At 42.0% G+C, this 23792-nt stretch overlaps 1 protein-coding gene across 4 annotated transcripts in view; it reads right to left on the reverse strand.

Annotated features, from left to right (window-relative positions):
• The window catches only part of LOC124776856 (zinc finger protein ZFP2-like), a 112424-nt gene extending 96791 nt beyond the window's left edge, over positions 1-15633 (reverse strand). Inside the window, exons 1-2 of one of the 4 annotated variants that reach the window (XM_047252027.1) lie at positions 15379-15633; positions 12115-12177 (exon numbers count right to left, since the gene is read on the reverse strand). In XM_047252027.1, coding sequence (XP_047107983.1) covers positions 12115-12177; positions 15379-15399 — 84 coding nt within the window. In that variant the 5' untranslated portion in view covers positions 15400-15633. The remainder of the gene's footprint in view (positions 1-12114; positions 12178-15378) is intronic. The other 3 variants (XM_047252026.1, XM_047252030.1, XM_047252029.1) reach the window with 3 other exon arrangements.
• Between the last annotated feature and the right edge of the window lie 8159 nt (positions 15634-23792).

A 23792-nucleotide genomic window follows, 5' to 3' on the forward strand; every position in this document is an offset into this window, starting at 1 on the left:
GAGAGTTTCAAATGACTGGTAAACACAGGATGTGATCGGCTGAGCACGCATCATCAGTGTGGGATCCGTACCAGATCGGGTTGACGGAGGAGATAGAGAAGATCCAAAGAAGAGCGGCGCGTTTCATCACAGGGTTATTTGGTAAGCGTGATAGCGTTACGGAGATGTTTAGCAAACTCAAGTGGCAGACTATGCAAGAGAGGCGCTCTGCATCGCGGTGTAGCTTGCTCGACAGGTTTCGAGAGGGTGCGTTTCTGGATGAGGTATCGAATATATTGCTTCCCCCTACTTATACCTCCCGGGGAGATCATGAATGTAAAATTAGAGAGATTCGCGCGCACGGAGGCTTTCAGACAGTCGTTCTTCCCGCGAACCATACGCGACTGGAACAGAAAAGGGAGGTAATGACAGTGGCACGTAAAGTGCCTTCCGCCACACACCGTTGGGTCGCTTGCGGAGTATAAATCTAGATGTAGATCATCTGCTAAAAGGGAAGATATATCAGGCTACAACGGTAAACGGGTACGGTGCGGATTAAAATAAGGTCACTGAAGTAAAGGGTGTCTCACGATCCACAATTAAGAGCAGTGGGGACGAGGAGAGTGAGGACTGCCACTTAAACAATGTCGATGGCTAAAAAGACAGTGCCCATTCCAGAGTTTAGTTAAATTACCTCCTCCTGACGACGAGGCAGAAGGAAGAGGTCCAAGCACAGGGAAGAGGTTTCATGTCCCATAATTTATTATCGGGGCATGCAGACCAATGTGTGTGCCATAAAACAGCAACACGACGACATAAAATGCTCTGTAGATCAGCAAAGGGAACCAGCGGGCCAAGGAAGAGAGAGTGCAGCCTTTGCCGCTATATCGGCTGCCTCGTTTCTACGGATACCAAAATGCCCTGGCATCCAGAGGAATGCCACAGAGACGCCCCCCAAGTGGAGCATGTGGAGGCAGTCCTGAATCCGGTGGACCAGAGGGTGGACGGGATAAAGAGCTTGGAGGTTGGGAAGAGAGCTGAACAAATCCAAGCTTATAACATACTGTATCCGCTTATGGTGACCGATGTACTGGACATCCTGGAGAACAGCGTAAAGCTCCAAAGTAAAAACCAAACACTGGACAGGAAGCCGAAATCTAATAGGGGTGTCATCAACAATATAGGCACTCCCAACACCAAAGGTGGTCTTTGAGACATCAGTGTAAATAAAGGTGGCAGCCTCCACTTGTGCGCATAGAGTAGCAAATAAAATATAAGGGGGTGTTAGTACCCTTGGGAAGCTGGCAAAGGTCACAGAGAAGGCAGGTCCGGAGGCAAAGCTAAGGTGGCGCCTTACCCCCATTTGTTGAAAAAGTTTTAGGAAATTGGAAGGAAAGGGAATGTAGCAGTTGACAGAAGCCGACTCCCGGTGGTGGTAGAGATGAAGGGTGACCTGCATACCCTAAATTCAAGGAGGTGCCGAAAAAAAAGGGCATGGGTCAAATGAACAGGCATGGAGGAGAGATGACTAGCGTAATGACTCAGGACAGCTTGCCGATTGGACAGCGGAGGTTTAGCAGTCTCAGTGTAAAGAATCTCCAGCACAGTTTTCTGTCAAGCATAAGTCGCAAGAATTTGGTGACGCCCGCAAACAGAAGGTCGATAGTGTTTAGATGTATGGGAGGCAGATAAAATTCCGTAAGATACCAAAAATTTACTCAGACAGTCTTACTAGGAGAAAATCGGAAGATGGTTTCAATGCTATGTGAGTGAAGGCGATCGGGACATCCTTGAAGACATCGTTCAAGAAGGCTCATCCATTGAGAGCTGTAGTAGACTGTAAAATCATCAACAAAGAGGGAGCCTGAGCCATCGGGAAGGAGACAATCCATAACTGGATTTATGGCATTGGCAAACAGTAAAACACTTAGCACGGAACCATGGGGCACCCTGTTTTCTTGGGAGAAAGTACAGGAGCGAGTTGCGTTCACCCGCGCCTTAAAAAAATTGCGCTCTGTCATAAATTCACAGATGAAAAGGGGTAGCCGACCTCGAAAGCCCCAAGAGAACAGTGTGTGGAGGATGCCTGACCTCCAACAGGTATCATATGCCCTCTCCAGATAAAAAAAAAATAGCTACTGTTTTGCATTTCCTGAGGTTCATGATATAAATGGAGAGAGCAACAAGATGGTCAACTGCGGAACAATGTTTTCGGAAACCCCATTGGGCAGGTTTCGGGACTCCAACCACCAGCCTAAATGGCAATTTACCATACGCTCCAAAACCTTATATACACTACTCATGAGAGAGATGGGGCGAGAGCTACAGGGTTTCGGAACAGGAATGCCGATAGCTACCCGCCATCTTCTCGGAAAGATACTGTCAGCCAAAAACGGACTACCATATGATAAATGGAGCAACGTGTTGACGTGGATGCCATCTGGTCCCGGGACGGAAGAGTGTCCACCAAGGAATTTGCAGGCACTGGGGCAAAGGGGAGGTACAGGGTATTGAACGTTTCATGGCTGTAAGAATAACTTCCGTAACATGAGTGACCCGATTGTCAATGCTGCAAAAATTGAGAGTCATCAAATGTTGCTAGAGTGGAGAAAAGTGTCCAATCCGCTTGGGAAAACTGCCAGCGTCTTGGCGTGCATAGTGGCTGTAATCGAAGGACACATGGAAAATGGTCACTTGAGTGTGTATCAGCAAGAGCAAACCATTCAAAACACCAAACTAGCTGAACAGTGCCGACCAAAGGTCCAAATGATAGCAGGTTGACAGCAAGCAGTCAAAAAAGTAGGTTCCCAAGTGTTGAGGCAAACACGATCCGCTTGGTGGAAGAGGACAATCAATAGGGAGCCTCTCGGATAAGGACACGGAAATCCCCCAAGTGGGTGGTGGGCATCGAAGTCCCCAACCAGCAAATAGGGGGTGGGAACTGACCATGCAGACGAAGAAGATCGGCTCTTGCCATTGGTGTGGATGATGGAATGTATATGGTACAAAGTGAGAAGGTGTATCCAGAAAGGGAAAGACGTTCAGTGACAGCTTGGAAGGAACTGTTTAAGGGCATATGGTGATAATGCGCCGGAGCCACCAACAGAGGGGAGATCAAACCAGGCCGATTGGAAATAAGGGAAGACAAAGCGATCATGAGGACATAGCTCTGTTTCCTGAAGATAGAAGATGACCGGGGAGTAGGATCGTAAGAGGATTGACAATTCATTCCAACTGCAGCGAATTCCGTGAATATTCCAATGGATAATTGACATAGGGCGGGCAGAAAAGGGAAAAATCTCACCACAGCTGTCATCAACTCAACAACTGCTGACAGCCGGCAGCCGACAGCGTAGAGTGGCATTCTGCCGAAGGCAGAAGATCCTGATCCATAGGTTGTTTGGGGGCAGCTCCTGCTGCCAGTGATCGGCTGGTTGGTTGGCAATCAGCGGTGCGTCTCGGCAACACGCAAGATGGCCAAGGGTGGCTACCACTGGGTGGTGCCATAGAGGAGACATGCTGTGGCGGAGAAGGAGAGGAACTGTGTTTCTTGTGAGCCTTCTTGGAAGCAGGACATTGAGATGTGACAGGAGTCGATGGTTGTGAGGTCTGGGTATGTAAAAAATCATCATGAGTAGGCTCTTTGTAGGAAGTCCAGATGTCCAATTATGGGGCCCATGATTTAGCAGGAGCCAATGAAGGTTGAGCCTTAGAGTGAGCTTGTGACAGTGGGGAGGTTGAACGGGCGATCTTTGAGATGGCGATCTGACGACCTTGAAGCTAAAGATGAGATCCAAAGTCTGCATGGCTACCTCCTTAGTAGGTCGAGGAGAGGCAAGGACAGTGCTGTATTTACCCACTGGGAGCACAGTGGGCTTTCTACTGGTGAATAACTCACAGTCAGCAAAGGTAGACACGTTTTCCTTCACTCGAATTCCTGACTATTTTGTTCATCTTTAAAAATAGGGCACGATCACTCATACAGTTGATGCAACAAGGGAATGGAGGTGGACAATCACCCTCATGGGCATCCCTGCCACAAGTAATGCATTTGTCTGTATTGGACCACCACTGGCTGGTATGATTAAACCACAGACACTGATAGCAACACGTAGGGTTGGGGATGTAAGGGTGAACTGAAATTATCTCATAGCCTGCTTTAATGTTTGATGGAAGTTGAACTCCGTCAAACATCAAAAAGAGAGCGCAGGTGGGTATCAATTCCTTTTCAACCCTTTTCATGACTTGATGTACGGCCTTTATGCCCTGATCAGACAGGTAATTTTGAATGTCCTCATTGGATAATCAGTCACGTGATCTTGTATGAACCACCTTGTACGATGAATTTGAAGTATGGTGTACGTCCACCTGGACAGGGAAGGTGTGTAGCAGTGTAGTTCGAAGAAATTTATGTGCCTGGAAGGCACCGTCTGTTTCTAACCACAAGGTGCCATTTCGTAACCGGAATAAGACTTTACACGACCTGCAATTGCGTTGACCCCTTTCTGAATAATGAAAGGGTTGACAGTGGAAAAGTCTGGTGAGGGGGCAAGGAAGGGGGGCGGGGGGTAGGAGGAGGATCGGGGACAGGGTGGGATGTGGAAAGGGAAGCTATGCAGCCTAAAAAAGGAAAGAACTGCACTAGCTCGGGGTCCCATGCTCGCCACACACATCCACAAAACAGTTGTCGACCTGCTGGGGGGGGGGGACACCAACAACGTGACAATCGATAACTTTCAATTAAGAATAATGACATTAGTCAGAGATAGACTTACAGTCAGCCCCACGTGATGTACGGTGGTGCCCTCTATGTGCTCCACATAAATGGGACCTCCATGGCCTGGCAGCCAGTCACTGACTCACCTTGGAAGATGTTGGCCGCAATTGGCAACGAAATGTCAAGAAGAAGAAGTTTTACGGATCGACCAAGGCCTCTCAGCCCAAAACTTTTAACTAATGAAGACGCCAGCTGCGAAAGCCTACAAGTTATGATTAGCACCTGCATTGTTTTTATGTTTGTGTCTATATTCTTAAATACTGTTTGCTTGTTTGTAGAAGAAGATTAAACTTTGGATGATTACTGCCGTACCGTTGTTTGTGTCTTACATTAAGACACAACTGGTGACAGGTGTGGTGTTCATTTTTGTGTGCTCAGTCTATTGGTTGTTCCTTAGGTTCTTCTGGCCATAGAGCCAGTGCTTAAATCCCTCATCAAGCAACAGCAGCAGCATCTTACGGTTGCTATCACGAACTTGTGACCACGTTGCCTACGCAGGCGCCAATGCCGATGGCGTGCCCCCCATCCTTTCCCCTTTATGACAATGTGGCCGAAGACTGGGAGGCTATGTAGCTTGGGCAACACTTCCTCACCTTTGGTGTCACTGATGCAAACATGTGTAAGGCTTTGTTCCTTTCTTTGTTTTCTCCTTGGATCTACCAGTTGTTGTACCAGTTGGTCCAGCTCAAAAAACTCGTGTCACTTTTATTCAATGAAAAGTATAGGCTGTTTCAAACTACCACCGTAAATGCATACATGTCATTGCAGCACTTGTACAGTTCTACTGTTGTCATACACAGCCCCCCAATCCTACCAGGCTGGGTGACCAAACTCCCTGACCTCGGTCACAAATGTCAGTTTGTTACTGATGCTCATCACGACTGCTATGCTCACTCTATGGTCCGTGAGACAACCATTCAGTTGGCTCCTAACAAGGAGGCATTTCAACTCCCACTGCAGTGCAAGTATCCACCTTTGACTGAAGTATTAAATATCGGTCAATCTTTCGAGGCATCTTGTGCTGTGGGTTATCAGTCTGATACTTGGTGTGACATCACCGCAGTGGCTCCTACTTTTGGTCATCAAGCATCAGTCAGTTCTCTTCCAGTTCTCAGGGGAGGACGACGCAGCAGGCATACAACCACAGCCTCTGCACTGTGCTGCACGGCTACACGCCAAACAACAATCAAAACAGCAACAGCAGCACTCTGCGCTCCCATCTTGGCCATACTGTTTTGTGCAACATGACAGGGCCGTATGCCGTAAGTGCTGGGTGACTTGCAACAACTGTAGGAAAGAAGGATCTACAGCGTCTGTGTAATGTTTCCAGCCTCCTCCTGCACACACGGATGTAACTGTGCGTCTCTAGTGCTTATACATCATAACAAACTGTTCATCGAAGTGCAAGTGATAGAAAGAAGTGTTCAGATTACAAGTGGACATGGGTGCAGCTACGACTTTATGCAACTCCCGAATTTATGTGGATTTGGGCCTCCTGTGTTATCTCCAGTTACTCAACATTTGGTGAGTTACAGCAAGCAGCATATTCGAATCGTGGAGAAATTTATGGTTCCCACTATGTATACAGCTGTGGTTCATACTGTGACATTTTTTGTAGGTAATGATGCTGACACTGCGAGTTTGTACAGTTTGGATGCTTTCAATGCTTTTGGTTTTTCCTGGTTTCTGACTCGGACCCTCACCAGCAGTTAGACCCTCTGTTTTCCAAGTTCTCTTCTCTTGTCTTGAGTGGTTTAGGTTGTGCCACTAATTTTGTGCCCTGTCCCAGTGGCTTTGCATGATCAAGTGAAAGCGTAATTGGAGAGGCTGATATTATTGGGACCATACAGTTTATTACATCAAGTGAGTGGACTACCCCCCCCCCCCCCCCATGACTGTAAAAAGCCAACTGACCAGCTTCACCTCTGTGGTGACTTTAACATACCATTAATGCTCAATCTACCATTGACACCTACCCTTTGCCCCATCTCGACGAGTTATTGGCTAAACTCACCAGTTGACAGTTTTTCTCCAAAACTGAATTTATATGAAGCGTACTAAACAGCCCCCATTGGATGAGGATTCTAAACGGCTTCTTGTGGTTAACACACCGTATGGGTTCTACCAATAGCTGCTCCCATTTGGTGTGGCTAGCGGCCTGGCAAGTTTTCAGCACTTTTTGGAACAACTGACTATTTCCGTTCCAGGCTGTATCAACTATCTCAACAAACATCAGCGTGATGGGTACATCTATGGAAAAGCATTTACATAACTTATGCATCTTGCTTGTGATCTTACATCCTGCACGGCTGAAATGCAACTTGGCCAAGTCATCACACTTTTTTCAGCCATCCGTTGTGTGTATGGGGTTTGAGGTTTCTTGGAATGGTATGAAGTTTTAATGTCATCAAGTCGCCAAAGTCTGCCTTGTCTTACAAATCTCAAAGAACTCCATTTTTAGGTAAAATATTCCGTGTGAAGCCACACTGGCCCATAACCCCCCACCCCCCAAAAATGCTCCACAAGAATGTTCCTTTTCAATGGAAGCCAACCTGCAATGCTCATTCCCACTTTTGGAATATAATTCCATTCTGCTCCTTGTTTGGCTACTTTCCATCCTGGTCACCACAGGTTTTGGCTTTGGACGTCTTTCTTTGGGACCATTCTAGCACATCAATATGAGGATGGTTCCGAATGCCCAATAGTTTAGTATCAAAAATGCACAACCCTGCTCAGCAGTGCTACTGCCTAATTGAAAAGGAAGAGCTCACTATCGCCTACACCCTCAAAACGTACATGAAACGTTCTTTTAGGGGTTTAAGATCCACCTATTACTGACCACAAAACTATGTTTAGTTGTTAAATCCTTCTGCTTCATTGCCCAACAAAGTAGCAAATTGCCTCCATTGTGGGGCCCTGTTTCTGTCTCACCACAACTATGAAACACTTTTTTTTTTTGCCTACCACACAGTACACCAATGTCAATGTGCTCTCCCAGCTTCTGAGGGTACCGGATCCTACTTTTGACCACGATGAACTCCCCCGTTTTCATTTAGATGTTGAGGTGCAAATTGCAGTGGAAGGGTTTCTTACCATGGACTTCTGACCCTTGGCACACCTATTTTCTCCTCCACCACTGCTTTTTGGTATCTGATGGTGGTGTTCTCTTAGCTACAGATGGGCTGTCGGCTATGGTTGTGGTCCTGGCTGCTCTATAGCTCCTGCATCAGAGACACTGGGGGGGGGGTCTTGCATACCAAGTTATTGGTCTGTCTACACATTTTGGCCTGGTATCAAAAGTGAAATTGTACATCCTGTCATGGACTGCTCTCAATGTGCTAGCCAACAGGTGGCACTGAGGGGCGACTCTCTCTGTAGCTCGCACCACAACATCCACAAGAACACGTCCGTGTTAATTTTGTGGGACACTTCCTACATTCTTACTTGGTTGTCGATGCTTTCTCTAAATTTTCATATGTTATCCGCTGCCCTTCAAAGTCTGTTGCGGCTACAATTCAGGACCTCCCTCTTTTTTTTCCTTTTCTTTTCTTTTTCTCTTTCTTTTGAAAGACTGCCTTGTACACTTGTGATGGATAATGGTTAACTGTCTGTGTCTCATGCCTTCCACATTTCTGCATGCATCAAGGCATTTACCAAGTGACTGCTTCTCCTTTTTATCCATAATCTATGGATGGATTGGCCATCTCATGCCTGTCCTCCGAGGTAGAGCCCCTTGGCATTTGTTGTCTAGTCTTCTTGCGATGCTTCGGTGCCACTGGCAATTCCCAGCTGCTGGCTGGGCCGGTTCCTTTGGGCCCTTCAACACCGCCACACCCGACAGAGCAGCTGGCGCCTTCACCATTGGCACAGTTACACCATGTTGAGGAACCGGATGTCGATGAGGAACCGGATGTTGAGAAGTTACCAGTACCCTTGTCACTGGCCCTATCTTATGACATTTTGCAAGGGAGCGCCTGGCGCACATGTCCACAGCCACATCACTTCTGCCCCAAAATCTCTTTACACTGTGGCCATAGTCATCGGCTGCGTCCACCACAGAGGCAATGGATGTTTCAAGTCACCCCAATGTCCGTATCAGCTGAGCGCCCTTTCCCAAAGAGGGACGAGTTGCTGTAACCCTTTATGTACTCAGAACCCACAGCACCATCTACCAGTGCCCTCATATTGTGTTCTTACTTATCGTCAGCAACTACTTGTATTAATAGCTGGACTGTTTCTATGTTTGTGTCTATGTTCAATTGCTGTTCACTTGTATTTCGAAGAAGAATAAACTCTGGTTCACTTTAGCTGTACTGTTGTCTGTGTCTTACATTACAACAGCATAGTATGCTTAATGCAATCCAAAAAGATAGCAATAAGATGCTTGGTAAAAGTCTTGCAGATTTCATGTCCAACAGGACCTGATGGTCAGTTGTGGACTGACCCTCCTGGAAACCAAATTGGCAGGTAAATTAAAAGGGCCTTTCAATTCAAGGATGCTAATTAATCGATCGGCCACCAGGTAATTTCCAAGAATGATTGCTTATCAAAGTCGTGGTGTCCAAAGAATACATATCGAACTTGCAATTGTAAATCAATCATGCGACTATGGTGGTGGGTGTTGTGATCAATCATTTGTGATCATCATTTTTATCTATTTTCTGTTGTTCCCTTAGCTGCTCTAAATTACATACCACTGCAAATTATTTGTGACTTATTAGGGAATCCCAGACGATTTATGTCGTTAGTGAGTGGGATGTCTGGTGTTCTTGAAGTTTCTTTGGCGGATTCTCTCCCATGGAAAAAACTAATTCCATGTTTATCTAGCATAGAAAATTGTTCGACTTTTTGTTGCAAATATGGACTACTACTGGAAGAGGAAAGAAGGGACTGTGTAGACTGTGGTGGTGCAAAGTGTGTAAAACTTCGTAAGAACAGTTTCGATGCTGAAATACCATTTATAATTTCATTGCGGACAGTGCGGGAAACAAATGAGTATCAGGAAGAATACACAGTTCGACTCTACCAAATTATCCATCCAGACCACTGTAATGGACTTTCACATGATTCCAACACTGACAACGAGTAAGGTAAGTCGTCTCCTTGGAATTAAATGTAGTTTTGTAATGCTCTTCTCTTTTTGTTGCTGTAGTGACCACCGTAAACATACTCATAATGCCCACCACCAGAGTCGCAGGATCGATCAACGATCGCACGTTCGATATGTATCATTTGGAACCCACGACCTCGATAGGCAATCATTCTTGGAAATTACTGGCCACCATGCTCTCGAGCAATTTTCATGGCACTATAGAAAAGTACTGGTCTATAGCAGTTAACGGAACTTGGGGGTATGCCTGGTTTTGAAACTGGGTTATGGTACTGTCTCACCATTGCAAGGGCAATCCACCTCTTAAGCCTATATATTTAAAAAGATAGGTGATTTCCAACCACTATTTACATGTTTGGAGGATAAGAATTACACACTTATGCCATCAAAAAGTGGATAGTGAAATTGTGGTAATCCGTCTTTCAATAAAAGACCAGGGATTGTTGTTAGAGGCTGATTGCCTATGATCATGGAGCTTGGCTCACATCTGGGAAGAAGGCACATACATTTCCAATGAGGAGACCCTATGGTCCCCATATTCCCCTCCTTTGCTTAATTAAAATATAATGCCAGTTAACACTTACAAGGCTGGTCATTAAGGGGTTTTGTTTACTGTCAAAAGAGTTTTCTGATGATTCTTTCAGCCCACCATGAGCCCCGCTGCCAGTAGCAAGGGCCTATGGAGCTGTTCCAGCATCACAGATGATGGTAGTAGAAAAACAGAGTAATGCATAAGCAGGATGGAGCGTCGAGGGACTTGATGAATTGATTTGATCAGCTTGGAATATATTATTTCCCTGTCTGGAGCTAGGCAACTATTACAGTAGTTATCATGTATCATCCAAACCTACACAGTTATCACTTTTAACACTGCATGAAGTGACATCCATTCACTATAAGCATTGATGTGAATGAGCATACAGGTTTTTGCTGATTCTCTCTCAGAGAGGGCACAGTAACATAAACCTGAGGCTATGTTAAAAACAGTTTGCTATCACACACAAGATTTCATGAAAATCATTAAGAATTAATTAAATGCAACAATTGGAATAGCACTGTATATCAATATTATGCAAATGCAGAAACTGAGGGGCTCTAAATCCAATGCAAATAATTTTATTTCCAGCATGCTAAATTCTAGATCAGGGCCAGCGGCGGTCACACCAGAGTTTATCAAGTGCTCATAGGTTGGCAACGTGTCAGTTTCATATAGCCGATGCAATGATACTTTCAAATAACCAAAGAGAGGCAAGAACACAAGCAATGTATTTTTAGTGCCAAAATTGAAACCATTGTCTCATTTGCTGTTTTTTGGTGCATTGGCGAATTTAGAGAGGGGTATTGTGTGATTATGTGAGTAAATAGTATGAACTGGAGTGGTTTGAGAGATTTAGTATCCCTCTATCTCCTCCCATGATTTAATTAAAAACAGTGATCCACCTACCCCCTACCACGATTTCATTAAAAACATTGACTCACCCACCTTCCCCAATGATTTAATTTGAAAACATTACTTCACATACCTCCTCCCATGATTTAATTAAAAAAACACTAGTCCACTTACTCAGTGTGCTCACACAGATTGACTGTGTAGCAACAGAAAGCAGAGAAATATTTCATGGTTTTTTATTTTTATTTATTTATTTCCTTCTTTTTTTTAGTTAATCGTAGGCTGTGTTACTGTCCTTGCATTACTTTTACAATCTTGTTTACCACAATGTTTTAATTTCTCTTCCGAATATATTCAAAACATATCTGTTTGCTGCTCTCTCTTACGCGGCGCGCAGCAGGCTAAGTCACACAGCCATGAAGGAAACCCACCCACCTCCCCAGAGGTCGTAACCCCTGCAACCCACAGAATAGACAGATGCTTCAGCTGACACACCTTCTGTCCCCATCATACATGACAGCACACTCTGACAACACTCCTGCGCGAAACACATAAGTACGCCACTGGCCCTATTCTAGACTTTTATCTTTCCAGAATATATACTCCATACTGTTAAGAACTTATAACAGACTACCCCTTATCAAACTCCCTTTGCTGCCTTTTTTACTTTTACAGCTCAATGCCTTTCAGCACTGACTGTGACAATCCTGAAAGCACCTAGCTTCTAATTCACTGTACTCTGACTTGTGATAGGGTTACCTTGCTGTACTGAGAAGCATTAGCAGAAATTCTGTATAGATCTTACTATCTGCCAATGTTCCGTTACTCAATAAAACCCACCTAAACATTGATACATACCATGTCTGCTTTCAGAAACAGGGAACTCTTCACATCTTGTACTCCACTTATGGAGGGCCACTTCTATAAAACAAATGATCAATAAGAACAATGAAAAGTAATACCTCATTAAAACATCTATAAACCCATAAAAGGGGAACATATGAGTCACAGTGCTTCAAGTTCAAATTACAATTTGGAGTTCGTAACACACAATTTTCAATTAAAATAGTTTGTGCACATTGTCCTTATCAAGAAATAATTACCAAGAATTCATACATTTTCGTAACACATAGGCGTAAGTATGGCTTGAATAAGTTCTTTCTCATACAAAAGCATTGCTTTTCCTTTACCAAAAATTTCACTTGTTCATTTTCATTTTTTATGTGACTAATAATGAAATACTTTGAAAAAATCCTTTATTATACATGTAAAAGTTATCTGTAACTTAGAAATTTCCTACTTTACACGAGTATTACACATACATGCTCAACACTGTCTCTCAACGTTATATATTTTGTAACCCCTGGTATCTCATACTTCCCAATTCCTCACTTCTTCAATTCAGTCTCGACAACCTTTCCAATATTTCCCACTCAGTTTTATAAGTTATTTCCCTGTGCTCTCTGAGTAATAAAAAAGGTTTCTTAGGAAAACAAACTGATGCATGTGTTATTAATAATATCACATAGGCTAAGATGAATACTGTGTACACTCTGACTTCCGTACAAATTTTTGTGCAGTAATGTGATCACCGTAAATAAGTGCTGTAAAATGCTTTCTGTTTTATTTGATGATGCATGGCTACAACAGCCCTCAACTTCCCATACACTCTCAAGTGTACTGAACATTTAATATTTGATGATAAGTTTCACATCCTTTTAAATATGCTAAAGGCTGGGCCATTTCATTTGGCATCTGTGGAAGGTACATTAGCATATCTGTTCTTATTTTGTAAATATTCATTGTGTATTCTTGTTTTCAGACATCTCCCACAACGGCAAGGATCTCTCCTCACTTTGGGTCAACTGGAATGAAAAGTGCATCTAATGTAATCTTGGCATACTTTTATTGTCCGTCTCCTCATTTTATTGAGCAAGTGCATCACTATATACATCTTGCAAGATATCTGTGTTATTCCAGCACAGACTACTAATCCAATGGCCAAGCATTTCCGGACAGGCTCACTACACTGGAATGTTACCAGGCTTAAAGTACAACCTACAATAACAAAAGCACTTATACGTCTGCATATTAGCCAGACATGGAAATGCTTGTTTTGATAAGTTCTAGAAGTTCGCATCAAGTTATCCGAACCTCTCTGTTACATCGGATGACAACAGCATGGCTGGCTATAAGTATGGAATACTAACTCAGAAAAAAAGGAAATAAAGAAAGAAAAAAGAAGGAAGAACTTGTACAGCTTTACATTAATAGCAGTTAAACATGGTAAAGATACCTCCTTGTCCCCTTCCATAAGGAGAGAGGAAAAAGCCATTCTTTACATCTTATTTGTGTTTGTGTGTGTGTGGGGGGGGGGGGGGGGGGGGCGCACACGAGTGCAAAAAAATCCACTACTTCCATATTATGTATTACGCCTACAACAGTTTTGGTAATTTCTTACTATTGTAGCTATTTATTTAAGAAAGATGCACTTTACAGTGCCAATGTTGACAACATTGAACCGAGACTTCAGGCTGTTACAAAGCAGTCTACTGTCACAACCAAGAACAGAAATATTCATTGGTTTTACCAAGTCACCACAAAACAATCATCTTTCAACGTAACACAGCCCTTAGGCTATGCCACAGTTCCCGATCACCTCAATCAATGTGTCTAATCAGGTGAAGCTGCTGAATACTTCAAAAACTACTGTGAAACGTACTGGAAGAAATATGGTGATACATAGTTAAATCTAGAGCTGCAGGGATTCAAGAGAAATACATGTTAAACATAAATGAAGTTAAGATATTCAACAAGAAGAGGGCAAATCAGTTTTGTTGTGGAAGCTACAGATCAACAAATGTTGCAATACATCTTGTGATAATGTGTCACTACCAAACAAATTTCCTGCAACAGCGACAGCTGAACCATTAAAATTTCAAAATGTCAGTAAACTCCAGTCATCAGAAGAGAATCAATTAGCCTTAAAGTTCAACATACTGCACAATTAGGCCTACTCCATTACTTACTGAGTCAGATAGTATTCCAAGTGAACGTAAGTTCAGTAAAACTAAAAATATCAACCATTCTGAAATATCTGTATAATCTACAACATCGACATGCACAGCATGTGGCATTCACAAACCCCTGCACTGAAAGTAATAAAATGCTCAAAAAAGTCACGAAAAGGGCAGCAGGATGGTACTTTCACATGGATTCCCAAATGAATACATAATAAATCCTCTAAAACGGTTTGTGTCACGAGAGGTACCCAAGGTTGCATCAAATCTAAAATGAAGAACCTATCTACCTTCTGTTTTACTATCGCACTGTGTACGATTTACAGTCTATATGAAACTGTAAACTACTTTGCAGTGCAAATACAAACAGGTAAGAATTGTAAATTAGTGTGTGAATCAGAATAAAATGTACGTTTATTGGTTACTACTGCGAATAACTTTCAATCAGACACCAACAACTAACAGCGACCGTGTGTTCATAACAAGCACATATAAACTAACTGAATTTAAATATATTTCTCTCAATTTCACCAAGTACTCTCTTGGACAATTGAAAAACAAATAGTCGACCGACAAAACGCTAACTGTCATCTTACCGCTCTCAAGACATTTCGTCAATTACTTGCGATCAGCCTGCCTCTTACCCAACTGGAACTACTACTTGTAATTACCATAAAGCTGTCTTTTGGCGTGCTTGCTCCTAGGAGTAACTATCTCTTACGAATCCACCTACGTTGTTACAGTTATTATTTTCTGCGTATAAGTTCCCCTGTTACTTTTATTTTACATTACGGATTATAGTCCTCGTAATCTATCTGATAATGGCTCTAGTACACACTCATTCACTGTTCCCTCACAAAAAGTTATCTGTGTACGATAGAGTCCATTATTTCGAATCTCGATGTTTGCTCTTAGGTAAACAATGTGTCAGAAATGTCTTCTAGGTACGACCAATAATTATTGTTTACTGAAATAATATCTAACCTCGCCCCAACCATCGAGACAAATGCACTAACTACAAGTAATTGCACATTTTGTGGCAATTATATGTGATAACATAACTAACAAAGTAATATTTAAAACCTGTCATTGCAAAACTCACCTCTTTCGTGAAATTAAACATGACTGCTATTGCACAAAATCGTAGACCTTCAGTAAACAGTGCAGAGGAACAAGTAAAAATGATTCCTTGACACGCATTTTTTCCGCACACAAACACAAAATTCAAAACAAAACATAACGCAATATTGTATCTCCAATGCACATTCCTATACCATCATAGCAGTAACCTTTACTGAACAATGTGCTTCGATAGTAGTTTATAATTGTTCTAAATCGATTGATCGAGGGAATCGCGGCAATACAATATAGGTCAGTAACAAACCAAAACGTAATCATATTACGAACGTACTTTTCTTTCAGCACCACGAAAGCAAGTTATTAATGACTGCAACTTACGACTATTTTTACAACAGGAGATTCTACATGCGTTTTATTACTCACGTCCTATGCTTTGAGAGTTCTACAAATTATGTAGCTCGTTTGGATGAAGTTGTAAACACAATTAACATTGTATAAGTAAATAAAGTGAGAGTTATCAACACAGTATTAAAAAGAGGTAGTGCAGACTGGATCTAGTAATGAATCAGAGAATAGAAATTGCGGATAAGCTACAATGAAGAGCATAGTGAACGCAGTCAACAGATATAAAGCCAACACACACCACTGTAGTACAAGTTCATGTGACTTCTAGTTCCGCAGATTATTTAGAGGCTGAAAAAATTCGTGATGAGATTAAAGAATTTTTTAGATACTTTGGGGAGACGAAAATTTAACTGTGATATGGGACTGTAATTCGGCTGCAAGAAAAGCAAGGGGAGGAAAAAAAGTATTAGCAGACAATTGATTGGGGGAAAGGATCGAAAGCGGAAGCCGCCTGGTAAAACAAATTAATCTCTTGGGGCAAGGCTGTATACATCGAAGAAACCAGAAGACAACAGAAGGTTCCAGATTACACAATGGTCAGGCAGAGATTTCGAAATCAGATTTTAAACTCCAGTAAATTTCGAAACTCAGATGTAGACTCTGACCACAACTTAGTAGTTATGAACTGCAGATTAAAAATAAAGAAATTGCAGAACGGTAGGAAATTAAGGAGGCTGGAGCCGTATAAATTGAAAGACTGCATTGTCAGCCGCCCTAAATAGAAAACATACTTCGCTGGTGCCCCACAATTTGGGGTATAATAAACGCACGGAGGTTAAATCTCGGGCAGCAGCAGCTGGCTGAGACACAAGCAGCAACAGGGTAGTAATCGACTTTTTGACATTTTACGAGTTCTTAACTAAGAGCGAATTCTATAGTGTCATCTGTGTGCTTTGGAAGTTTAGTTTCTTGAGTTTCTGTGCGTTATTTTCGTATTTAATAGACACTGTTCTCATGTTTTTGTTTCCATCGGAAAGTAATCCGATTTTGTGACATATTAGAAGTTACTAATCAGGAGCGAATTATTTAGTGTCACTGGAGTGCTTTGGTAGTTCAGTTTTTGAATTCCTGCGTGTTAATCTAATTCATTGAACACAGTTCTTCCGTTTTCCTCCGTGTCCACAGTAGTGTTCCAGAGCGCATTTCGATTGTCCATGTAGTGCAGTCTTCCACAGTCTATAGTATGGATAGGAACTGTGATGGCTGTGTGCGGATGCGAGATGAGTTGGTGACACATCACTCTCAACTCTAAGCTGTGATGGCTTCGGTTACACAGCTTGAAGCTGCAGTGGAAGATCATCACTGTTGTTGACCAGCCATGTGGATCCCATAGACGTCCAGCACGTCTGAGTCCGCCAATCGGCCTGCACCAATGACCAGCCCAATTACTGCTCACACTGACATTGACCATTCATGACCATTCACCCGTGGTGGAGTGGGAGGTTAGCTAGCTGTGTGGCAGGCAGTGAAACATTTCCCAGGGGACTGCACGTAAGGCCTGCCCAGTTACTCTGACGAACAGGTTCCAGGTGCCATCTGTGACTGACTCTGTCCATCAACCAGGTGCAGTCACTTGCCCTGTTTGAGAGTGAACCTCTCAGCCCGCAAGATCTGGACAATCACAGAAGGTGGTATTATTGGTAGTTGGGAGCTCCAATGTTAGGCACATTATGAGTGTCTTAGGGACATGGCTGCCAAGAAGGGGAAGAAAACCAATGTGCATTCCATGTGCATAGGGGGTGGAGTCATTTCAGACGTGGAACAGGTCCTACTGGATGCCATGAAGAGCACAGGGTGCAGAGAACTGCAGGTGGTGGCTCAAATCGGTGCCAATGATGTGTGTCACTTTGTATTGGAGGAGATTCTCTCTGGTTTCAAGAGGGTAACAGAAGTGGTAAAGGCTGCCAGTCTTGCTTGTGAGATGAATGCAGAATTCACCATTTAGTGCAAAGTCAACAGGACCAATTGAGGACCTTCGGTACAGAGCCGAGTGGAGGGTCTGAATCAGGGGTTCATAGGGTTCTGCGACCATGTAGGTTGCAGTTTCCTCGACTTGCGCCATAGGGTGATTGGGTTTTGGGTTCCGCTCAATAGGTCAGGAGTCCACCTCATGCAGGAGGCAGCTGCACTGGTAACAAGGGCTGTGTGGTGTGGATTCGGCGGTTTTTTTGGGTTAGCGGGTCTCAGGGAAATAAAAAAAGGGCTTCAGCCACAAAGGGTGCAGGCTGAACACAGGAAGAACGTAGATACCTGAACCATCAGTATAACAGTTGTAAATTGTCGTAGCTGTGTTGGGAAGCAACAGAGCTCCAAGTGCTAATAGAAAGCACTGATGCTCAAATCGTTATAGGCACTGAAAGAGGGCTGAAACTGGAGATAAGCTCAGTTGAAATTTTTGCGAAGACCCTAATGGTGTTCCGAAAGGATAAGCTAAACACGGTTGGTGGTGGAGTGTTTGTTGCTGTCAGAAATAGTTTATACTGTCGCGAAATTGAAGTAGATAGTTCCTGTGAGTTAGTATGGGCAGAGGTCATTGTTGGCAACTGGAATAAAATAATATTAGGATCCTTTTACCGACCTCCCAGTTCAGTGATAGTCACTGAAAGAGGGCTAAAACGGGAGGTAAGCTCAGTTGAAATTTTTGCGAAGACCCTAATGGTGTTCCGAAAGGATAAGCTAAACACGGTTGGCGGTGGAGTGTTTGTTGCTGTCAGAAATAGTTTATACTGTCGCGAAATTGAAGTAGATAGTTCCTGTGAGTTAGTATGAGCAGAGGTCATTGTTGGCAACTGGAATAAAATAATATTAGGATCCTTTTACCGACCTCCCAGTTCAGTGATAGGCACTGAAAGAGGGCTAAAACGGGAGATAAGCTCAGTTGAAATTTTTGCGAAGACCCTAATGGTGTTCCGAAAGGATAAGCTAAACACGGTTGGCGGTGGATTGTTTGTTGCTGTCAGAAATAGTTTATCTTGTCGGGAAATTGAAGTAGATAGTTCCTGTGAGTTAGTATGGGCAGAGGTCATTGTTGGCAACTGGAATAAAATAATATTAGGATCCTTTTACCGACCTCCCAGTTCTGATGATACAGTTGCTGAAAGGTTCAAAGAAAATTTGAGTTTGATTTCAAACATGTAGCCAACTCATACGATTATAGTTGGTGGTGACTTCTATTTATCCTCGATACATCATTAAATCCTGAGGAATGCATAAATTGTCATTCGAAACCATGCTAAACGCCTTCTCTGAAAATTATTTCGAACAGTTAGTTCATGAGCCCACGCAAATAGTAAACTGTTGTGAAAACACACTTGAACTCTTAGCAACAAATAATCCTGAGCTAATAACGAGCATCATAACAGATAAAGGAATTAGTGAAGACAGGGTTGTCATAGCGAGATTGAATACAGTAATCCCGCAAATCCTCCAAAAATAAAAGTGTAATATACCTATTCAAAAAAGCAGATAAAAATCCACTTGACGTCCTCCTGAAAGACATTATTCACTTCTTCCAAATTAACAATGTAATTCAAAGAAATAGTATCGACAGCAGTTGAGACATTTATACCAAATAAACTAACAAACGACGAAGCTGATTCCTCTTGATACAAAAAAGGGTCAGAACACTGTTGCACAAACAACGAAAAAAGAATGCTAAATTTAAGCGAACGCAAAATCTCTGAGATTGGCGATCTTTCACAGAAGCTCGAAAAATACGGCAGACATCAATATGAGATGCTTATAATAGTATCCACAACGTAACTTTATCTCGAAACCAGGCAGCAAATCCAAAGAGATTATGGTCATATGTAAAGTATGCTAGCTGTAAGACACAGACAATGCCTTCTCTGTGGGATGCCAAAGGAAATACTGTCGACAATAGTGCGGCGAAAACAGAGTTACTATACACAGCCTTTCGAAATTCCTTCACCAAAAAAGACAAAACAAATAGTCCCGAATTCGAATCAGGGTGAACTGCCAACATGACTAACTTAGAATTGTGAAGCAACTTAAATCGCTTAATAAAAGCAAGTCTTCTTACCAGTTAGGTTCCTTTGAGAGGATACTGATTCAATAGCTACATACTTAACAATTGTATACAACCACTCGCTCGACAAAAGAACGGTACCCAAAGATTGGGAAGTTGCACAGGTCACACCAATATTCAAGTACGACAGTAGGAGTAATGCACTACGTTACAGGTCTATATTATTAACATCGAAATGCAGCAGGATTTTGGAATATATATTGCGTTCGAACACTATGAATTAACTTGAAGAGAACAGTCTATTGACACACAGTCAACACGGATTAGAAAACATTGTTCTTGTGAAACACAACTGGCTCTTTACACATACAAAGTGTTGAGTGCTATTGACAAGGGATTTCAAATTTATTCCATATTTCTAGATTTTCAAAAGGCTTTTGAGACTGTACCACACAAACAGCTTATAGTGAAATTGCATGCTTATGGAATGTAGTCTCAGTTATGTGACTGAATTCGTGATTTCCTGTCAGAGAGGTGACAGTTCGTAGTAATGGACGGAAAGTCATCGAGTGAAACAGAAGTAATTTTTGGCGTTCCTCAAGGTAGTGTTATAGACCCTCTGCTGTTTCTAATCTATATAACCGAGTTAGGAGACAATCTGAACAGCGGTCTTAAGTTGTTTGCAGATGATTCCGTCATTTATCGTCTTGTAAACTCATGAGGAAGATCAAAACAAATAGCAAAGTGATCTAAAAAAGATATCTGAATGGTGCGAAAATTGGAAATTGACCCTAAATAAATAAAAGTGTGAGGTCATTCACATGAGTGGTAGAAGGAATCCGTTAAACTTTGATTACACGATGGACCAGTCTAATCTAAAGGCCACACATTCAACTAACTCCCAAGCAATTTTAATTATGAACAATTTAAACTGGAAATAACACATAGAAAGTGTTGTGGAGAAGGCAAACCAAAGACTGTGTTTTATTGGTACGTAGAAAACGTAACAGCCTTCTGCTAAAGAGACTGACTACACTACTCTTGTCCATTCTCTTCTGTGCAGTCTGGCATCCATACCAGATAGGATTAACAGAGAATATCGAGAAAGTTCAAAGAAGAGCAGTACGTTTTCTGTGATCGCGAAGTAGAGGAGAGAGTCATGGACTTGATACAGGATTTGGAATGGATACCATTAAAAGAAAAGCGATTTTCGTTGCTGCAAAATCTTCTCATAAAATTTCAATTGCCAACTTTCTCCTCCGAATGCGTAAATATTTTGTTGGCGCCAACCTACATAGAGAGAAACGATCATCCTAATAAAATAAGGGGAATCAGAGCTTCCACAGAAAGATATATAGGTGTTCGTTTTTCCTACACACTTCTTCGAAAGTGGAATAATAGAGAATTATTATGATAGTGTGTGGCGAAACAAGCGGTGTATAATTTGAGAGTTACAGAGGCGAGCAAGTGTGCTGGGACTTAACACCAGTTCACTGGTATTAGCACTATGTCATCATAATGCGCCTGTGCGTAGCATACACAATATTTCGCCTTAATCTAAGAATGAAATTAAAAATTAAAGTAGTTTTTCCAAACTTTGTCAACATATGCTTCAGTATATTAATGGTAAAACTGTTAAATCTCAGTATCATTTGAAGAATATGTTTCACTAAATACATTGCTTTAAGAAGAAAGTGGCGCTAAATAATGATTTTAGAAAGCCACAAATTGTTCAGAATGTGCATGTGTATGTCACAATCAACTGTTACATGTCTCATCTTGATTGGAGCAGTATTTTAGTCAAAATCGGCTTTTTAAGAAAAATTGAAAGCACCAAATATTAGACCCAGAATGAGGGAAATTGGTATGAAGCTTCAGTCTGATATAAGAACATTAACTAAGTGACCCCACTAAGCTACCTCTAACAGTTTTCAAGGAATTTACTAAAAACTAAATTTGGAACAAAAATTTCCTTATTTGTAATGGATTAATCATTATTTGTATAAATTAGAGAAAGTTCTGATTACAGCACTTGATTACATCCATTAAATCATAAAGATATGACAAGGTTCAAGACTTTGATGTAAATAACAATCAATACAAGGACTCTTAAAGAAGCAGATCAGAGGTTATGTTCTACTGTTGGTGCCATTTTAAAAATTCGACCCAGCAAAGTTTAAATGCAGTCAAGCTTAAACTTTTTCTGTAATTAAAGTCAATTTAACTCCATTCATATCAAAATTCTGAAGGTTGTAAATTGATACACAAAGTGTTATAAAATACTGTGTGTCTGAGAAAGTAGCAAGTTAGGTGCTGCTACCTGGGCATAGAGCAGATGACAGCAGATGTTCCGTTCAAGCCATCCGCTGCGCCCATATATAAATAAAGGCTAAGAGGCAGTGATACACACACTTTGTACCCATCTATCAATTGCTCCGCATCAGTCAAACGCCGGCTTATGCGTTGCCTCGCATGATGTCGCAGCCAATCCACTGCTGAACATATGTTTTCAGTACAAATATAAAGTGATCTGGCGAGTACTGTACACCGTCCTGGATAGCTTAGATTTCATGGAAGAAACTATTTGTGTGCTGCCCGTGATGTTAACAAAACCTCTTGGCAATTGGTGAGATTATTTTCCACTTTTGAGCCGAACTATAAACTTCGATGATTAGAAGTCAGGGGGAAAGACCATTTAAATTGAACTTGAGGTCGCTTCCGAACTGCTCATAGTGCTGTTATGATAGGGACATTATCATTACCATTATCGGGAATATTAATATATTTGTGCATGGATGCTTTTACTGATTATATGAATCAGAATGAATGCAAAACTTTTATTTATAATCATAGTTCCTGATCCCACTGAGTAAATAGAGGGTACAAACATTTCTTTCAGTGATCACAAGAAGAAAGTGGACTTGCAGACTGGAAACTGTGGTCAGTATGTTCTCCATCATTCTCTGGCTGACCGCAAAAATAGTTTTTAGGCTTTTGTAAAAGACAGCAAAGCTTTATATGTATGAAATAATCAACCTCCTGCCCCATAGGCAGTTCGATGAACCTTCTGCCAGACACTTAAATTTAATTTGCAGAGTATCCACGTAGATGTAGGTGGATAAACCAAAGAGTGTAAATGAAGTGAGAGTAGCCCATGAGGTATAACAGTTACCTCCATGGCATAGCCTACTGGGCATGTTCCATAGCGTATAAACGTCTACAGAGTGAACAGTTGGATGTGCAGAATGAGAATTCTGTCCACATCATCTCCTGCAGCTTAAGTGACATGATTTTGGGATGGCGCGTTTTACCTTGTACAGCATTTAGCATACTTTGATTGTTACTACTTCGCTGCTACAGATAGATCACCTTTTTGCAGTCCCATCAGGAAAGTAAAACCATGGACAATAAACAAAAAGAAAAAAACAAGATCAGTGCTCAAATTTTGGAGCAATAAAGGAAGCGAAAGTACACTTTTTTTTACATTTTCTGTTGCACTGATTCAGAGTGCAGAATCCGTTCTAATTAGTTACGTTACAGTGACACTATATAGGAAATTGTTTTATGCAGAAATACAGTAGACAGGCAAAATAATGTGAACACCTGTACTTACTTGGGAATGGTTTATTAGTAAGGGATTGGACTCCCATTTGCCCCTAATACAGCTGTGATTATTCTTGGAATACTAGCATATCATGATTATATAGACTCCAGTAGAATGTTATCCACTCTTCGATCAGAACCTCTACGAACTCCTGTAGTGACGAGGGAGGCAGAAATCTGCTCCGGAGTCTGCGCTCCAATACCGCCCACAGTGGTTCGATGATTTTGATGTCTAGGGATGGTGCTGACCAGGGAAGACGCAACAGTTCAGTTCCATGCTCCTCATACCACGGTTGTATTGTCCTGGCTGTGTGAATCGATGCGTTATCGTCCTGAAATATGGCATCATTGCTGGGGAACAACATTTGAATCAGGGGGTGCACCTGATTACCTAATATGCTCACATAATCGTTGGTTGTAACGCGGCCTTTGGTAGTAAT

This window comes from Schistocerca piceifrons, chromosome 2 (genome assembly GCF_021461385.2).
Source record: "Schistocerca piceifrons isolate TAMUIC-IGC-003096 chromosome 2, iqSchPice1.1, whole genome shotgun sequence".
Classification (NCBI taxonomy): Eukaryota; Metazoa; Arthropoda; class Insecta; order Orthoptera; family Acrididae; genus Schistocerca; species Schistocerca piceifrons.